Raw genomic sequence first — 6,000 nt, forward strand, 5'->3', positions numbered from 1 at the left:
GTGTGTGTGTCTGTGTGTGTCTGTGTGTGTCTGTGTGTGTGTGTGTCTGTGTGTGTGTGTGTCTGTGTGTGTGTGTCTGTGTGTGTCTGTGTGTGTGTCTGTGTGTGTGTGTCTGTGTGTGTGTCTGTGTGTGTGTCTGTGTGTGTGTCTGTGTATGTGTGGTGTGTGTGTGTCTGTGTGTGTGTCTGTGTGTGTGTCTGCGTGTGTGTGTGGTGTGTGTGTGTGTGTCTGTGTATGTGTCTGTGTCTGTGTGTGTGTGGTGTGTGTGTGTCTGTGTGTGTGTCTGTGTGTGTGTGTCTGTGTGTGTGTGTCTGTGTGTGTGTCTGTGTGTGTGTGTCTGTGTGTGTCTGTGTGTGTGTGTCTGTGTGTGTGTCTGTGTGTATGTGTGTGTGTCTGTGTGTGTGTCTGTGTGTGTGTCTGTGTGTGTGCCTGGGAGTGTGTATGAGTCACGTAACGGCGCGAGAGGCGGCCATGATGGACTGTTGCAAGGTCACGGAGGAATAGGAACCGCAGAGGTCACCACACGCGCCGCTCTCCCCCACATGCCGTCCCGTGAGCAGTCATCATCACCAATCACCACCATCATCACCACCATCATCACCAATCACCATCAATCATCACCAATCACCATCATCACCACCATCATCACCATCATCAATCACCATCAATCATCACCAATCACCATCATCACCACCATCATCCACCAATCACCACCATCACCACCAATCACCACCATCACCACCATCATCACCATCACCACCATCATCACCATCACCACCATCATCACCATCATCACCAATCACCATCATCACCATCATCACCAATCACCACTATCATCACCAATCACCATCATCATGATCGATTCACCGCTGGATGAAGCCCCCCCCCCAAGCCTCTCTCGCGAGACGCTGCCATTCAACGACGATCCACTTCGCCGCTCCATCTCCGCGCAGGAGGTACCTTTCGGCTGCGTGCACCTCGCCATTAATATAATAAATATTAATACAAGGCGCTCACTCTACCATCACGGAATCTTGTGTTACAGGAAGGCTGCGGCTACCATGGGGAGGTTTGGCCATAAATTCCGCGCACAAATACCGAGGGTTTCAGCTGCCCCCTCCGTGTGCGCGAGAAAGCCGAGAACCACAGAGGAGGAGTCGGGAACCACCACCATCGCGTACAAAGACAAAGATCCCCCAAGAACGCACAGGATACACGGACTGTCGGGGGCAAGTGCAGTTAGCGAGCACCTATTAAGGCCGGCACGGCGTGGTGTGGGTGGCCAACACCACGCCCGGCCGCCTTTGTCTCCCCAAAGCTGATGCTTACACACAGCGCCAGGTACTGTTGCTCATGTGTGGCTGAGTCGATCTAGGGAGTGTTCAAATTCAGTAATCACGTAGCAATGGGGGTGTGTGTGTGTTACATCATGTGGCGTCCTGATGCAAGCCATCACACACACAAAGACGAAAGAACCCCAACCTCGTGTAGCCTGCACAGACTGTAGGGGAAAGTGCTGTTAGAGTGGAGCAGCTGATGTCGGTGCGTGGTGCAAACCAGCCACGCCCGGCCGCCTTTATCTCTCTCCCCAGCGTGTCTTCTTTTCAGAATCGGTTACCGGTTTACGAAAGTCGGACACCTGTGATCGTTTCATAGAATCGATAACCGGTTCTGAAAGTCGTAAACCGGTAACCGTTTTCAGGAGAATGTTTACGAACTCACGAACATGGATTATTGTTTCTTTTCACAGCCCTCGTCTGTGTGAACGTGATGCGTGGGAGCGGTGGCGCAGTGGTTAGCGCACTGCGCCGCTAACCCCCGCTGATGGCCTCTAAATATCGGTGACAAATCTGTTGAACCAGGTCCTGGACCTCCCCTAGGTCGACTCAACCTTAAGGGGAGTAGTACCTGGTGCGATGTGTGAAACGTCAGCACTGGGGAGACAAAGGCGGTCAGGTGCGGTGCTAACCATCCCCAACGATCTTCAAAGGTGCTACTCACTAACACATCACTTGCCTCAGCAGCGTGTTAGAGGCTACACTGGGGAGCTGTGGCTGTGTGTGCGTGAGGAAGCGGTGTGCATTAGTAATGAGGAACCGCTCGCTTCCCTGACGTCACTGAGCCTGCATCAATACAGTGCCTCTATTAATACCCATAGTTACACACACACACAGAGACACACACAGAGACACAGACTCACACACACAGAGACACAGACTCACACACACAGAGACACAGACTCACACACACACAGAGACACAGACTCACACGCACACAGAGACACACAGACACACACACACAGAGACACACAGAGACACATAGAGACACATACACAGAGACACACACAGACACACACACAGAGATACACACACAGAGACACACACAGACATATACACAGACACACACAGAAAAAGACACACACATAGACACACACATAGACACATACACACACAGAAACAGACACACACACAGACACACACAGTCGACACCCGAACACTGCAGTATACACACAGTAGCATTAGCCTCGCCCTATCCACTGCTGGATGAACCCGCATACACAGTACGCCCCCATTCATACTGAACATTATGTATACACACCCTGACATTCACACACAGATACACAGACAAAGATACCCCTATGGACTTAATAGTATTGGGGCAAGTGCTGTTCGCGAGCACATATGAAGGCCTACATGGCCGCCTTTGTCTCCCCACTGCTGATTATTACACACTGCAGCAGGTATTCATTTGAGGCGGAGTCGATCTAGGGGAGGCCCACGATCGGTTCAGACAAGCGGCACACGCCCTGACATTCAGGCACATCCAACACATTCGTGAATAACACTGCGGGCTGAAATAGAAACATAATATATGACGCTTCGGGCAATGAGCCTTCTTCATAGCACGCATTTGACGCACACAGATAAAGATCCCCCGTATAGCCTGCACAGACTGTTGGGGCAAGTGCTGTTCGCAAGTAGCAGCACTTATGAAGGCAGACACGGCACACGAGGGGGTTGGTGGCCAGCACCACGCCCGACCGCCTTTGTCTCCCCCGTGGCGGTTTACCCACCGTACCAGGTACTCATTTGAGGCCGAGTCGACCTAGGGGAGCCCCATGGCCGTGAGCGGGAATTGAACCCAGGTGGTGGGGTTCATCGCGCGCCCACTGCTACACTCGCCGTGCTTATCAGAGGTGCGCAGATGACACAAAGATAAAGTCAGCGACACACACACACACTGACAAGCAGACATACAACCAATCACACAGCCACGCACAGCCACACACCCCGACTTCCATGTTCCCAGACACACACAGCGACATTCACAGCCGCAGACGAATCCTCACCTTCTTCCCCACATCGTCAAACTGCTCCGTGAAGTAGTAGGCGATGAGGTGCGAGAAAATGATCATGGTGCCTCGCTCCTGCTGCTGTTGCTCCTGCTGCTGTTCCTGCTGCTCCTGCAACTACTGACTCCTCTCGTCTCCTGTTCCTGCTACTGCTCCTGTTGCTGCTGCTCCTGCTGCTGTTCCTGCTGCTGCTTCTGCCGGCTGGAGCGGATGAATGAGTGCGCACTCCCCCCCCTCTCTCTCCTGCTCCCCGTGCATGGCCCCACCCACCGCTGCTCCACCCTCTCCCTTCATCTCGCTCCTCTCTCTCCCTCCATCTCCTTCTCACAGTCACACACTCAACCCTCTCACGCTCCCCCTCGCGCACCCACGACTCGCCTATCCACACAGCTACGCTGCCAAGACAAAGTTCTCTCCCCCCCCCCTGCATCCTCCCTTGGCGCATGTTCCGTGAGCCAGAAGCAGCAGCACCGATGAAGGTCGCCAGGGCGCACGAGGGGGTGGGCAGCACCACGCCCGGCCGCCTTCGTCTCGGTCATCGGCGAGGCTCCTCCGGCAGGCGAGGCTGGGGTCACGGAGCCCGCGTGCCCAGCCACCGCGTGTCCAAGCGGGCGTGGCACGGGTTAGAGAAGAGATGGAGTGATGTGGTACAGGAGGATGTGGAGCTGAGTGGACTTGCCAATGACCGGTACCAGCCGTGCCAAGATCGCCCTCTGCGGAGGAGGCTCGTGAAGGACGCTGCTGGGATGTTGGAGGCAGTCGCCCTCCGACAATTGACGACGGAGCGACGCTCACAACAACGGTCGGAGCGCCGGGCGGATAAAACGGAGCGCGTTGGCACAGTAGGGGGCACGGGTGGTACATCTGCCAGTCAGCTCGGTCAAACCATGGCACCTGGGTCTGTCCCGTGATCTGCCAGCGAGCCGTACACACTGCATGCGGTCTCGAAGTGCACCTAACCTGGCACAAGCGCCGTGGTGACATCGGCACTTGTGGCGAACGGCTGCTGTTGTTGCGTTCGCGTGTGTCTAAGAGTTTATCACCCGCGTGTCTGTTGATCAGTTTAAAACATGCCGGTGCCGCACCTGGGACGACTGCACTCTGCTGGTCGTCATTCTGCCCCAGACGCACAACGCAGGGCATCAGCTGCCTTCTTCCTCTTCTTACCTATGCATGTTGAACTTCTTTCGCACCGCACGTAGCCAACCGTGCTAATTGGAGGTGCGCGGGAAGGACAATAAACTTACAACACAAAAAATCAGTTTCAAAGAAATGAGTTTTCAACCTATGGCGGATGTCGATACGACAATTTCACATTCAGGTGGTTATCAAGTCAGACAACCGCGCCAGGAGCCGAGGAGTATCGTTGTGATGTCTCCTTCGTATTGTGGATAGTGGCTTCGCGTCGTTACGCGTCGTCTGTGGTGGATGACCAGTCGCACAATGAACAGCACCAGCTGTGACTGGCGTGGACACGCGCGAGGATACAGACTTCGCACTGACCTCTTGTCACCTGAACCCCACTGAACAGATTTATTCCCGAAAAACCCTAACCCTGGAGATACAACACATCGCTCACGTGCAGCTTTCACACGATCTGTCCCCCCGCGTAAAAAAATACAAGCAATTTTAGTCGTATGCATCCCATCAGCCACACACAGTATTCTGGGCGAAGTCTGCTCATTTAATGATATGCATCCTCCATAAATACGCGATTGATTGTGTTGTGTATTAAATATATTTTCATCGAACTCGGACTCGGATATAACACACCAGATTAACAGTATTGGTTACGTATGCCTGGTTTTGCTGACCAGACACTGAATTTGAAAACCAGTCCTTGTGTAACTGAGTGTTTGTGGTAGGCTATGGGTCTCTATGTAATTGTATGGTGGTAGTCTATGGTTATTCGTGGTAGTCTATGGGTCTGCGAGACCAAGGGTCTTTGATGTCTATCCAAGTCTGTCCGTGAGTCAATTGGAGCATGCCTGGCGTGCCATTGCACAAGGAATTAAATTCCTCCTGTTACCGTGCCCCTGATGCATTTGCACCGACTGCACACTGGATAGCTATACCAGTGGTGAGATATGTGTGTGTGTGTGAATGCGATACTCTGGGAAGTGATGAGAGATTAAGGCGAATAGGTTCAGGAGAAATGTGATCAGACCAGTCTCACCGTGGGCCTGCGATCAAGTCTGGGTTTCACGGCCATGGGAGGCTGTGTGGGATCTGTGGGAGAACCGCACCCAGACGCTACGGCCACTCCTTCATTCAGGCAGTAACGCCTCTCCCGTCTCAGCACTCGTTTTCAATAGTCCTCCTACATTGGAATGTTGGGACAATCACTTTTTTAGTTTTTATTTGAGCGTTGCTTTGTGTGCGGGTAAATGGAAAACCTGTACAACACTCAACAATTCACAAAGGTGGCTTCACGACCCCCTCCCCCCACTTGCTGTACTGCCATCTCGTGGCCGGTCACCACCTCGCAGCACATCTTCACCCTCCTACCTTCGGGATTGTGAAAAGCTGCACTCCACTCCCGATTTTATGGGAAGACTAGCACCCACCACCATAGAAAAGTGGAATTTCCACCAACTAAATTGAGCAGCACCCAGATAGTCAGAAAGAGTTGAGTCTGAGGTTAAATG

General features: G+C 53.1%; 1 protein-coding gene across 1 annotated transcript in view; it reads right to left on the reverse strand.

Moving 5' to 3' along the window:
* LOC133340363 (hexokinase-1-like) overlaps positions 1-3,554 on the reverse strand; it is a 66,106-nt gene extending 62,552 nt beyond the window's left edge. Inside the window, exon 1 of the mRNA XM_061548510.1 lies at positions 3,350-3,554. Within this exon, the coding sequence (XP_061404494.1) occupies positions 3,350-3,415 (66 nt within the window). The 5' untranslated portion in view covers positions 3,416-3,554. The remainder of the gene's footprint in view (positions 1-3,349) is intronic.
* Positions 3,555-6,000: the final 2,446 nt, after the last annotated feature.

This window comes from Lethenteron reissneri, chromosome 2 (assembly GCF_015708825.2).
Source record: "Lethenteron reissneri isolate LAM-NWPU_2019-01 chromosome 2, ASM1570882v1, whole genome shotgun sequence".
Lineage (NCBI taxonomy): Eukaryota > Metazoa > Chordata > Hyperoartia > Petromyzontiformes > Petromyzontidae > Lethenteron > Lethenteron reissneri.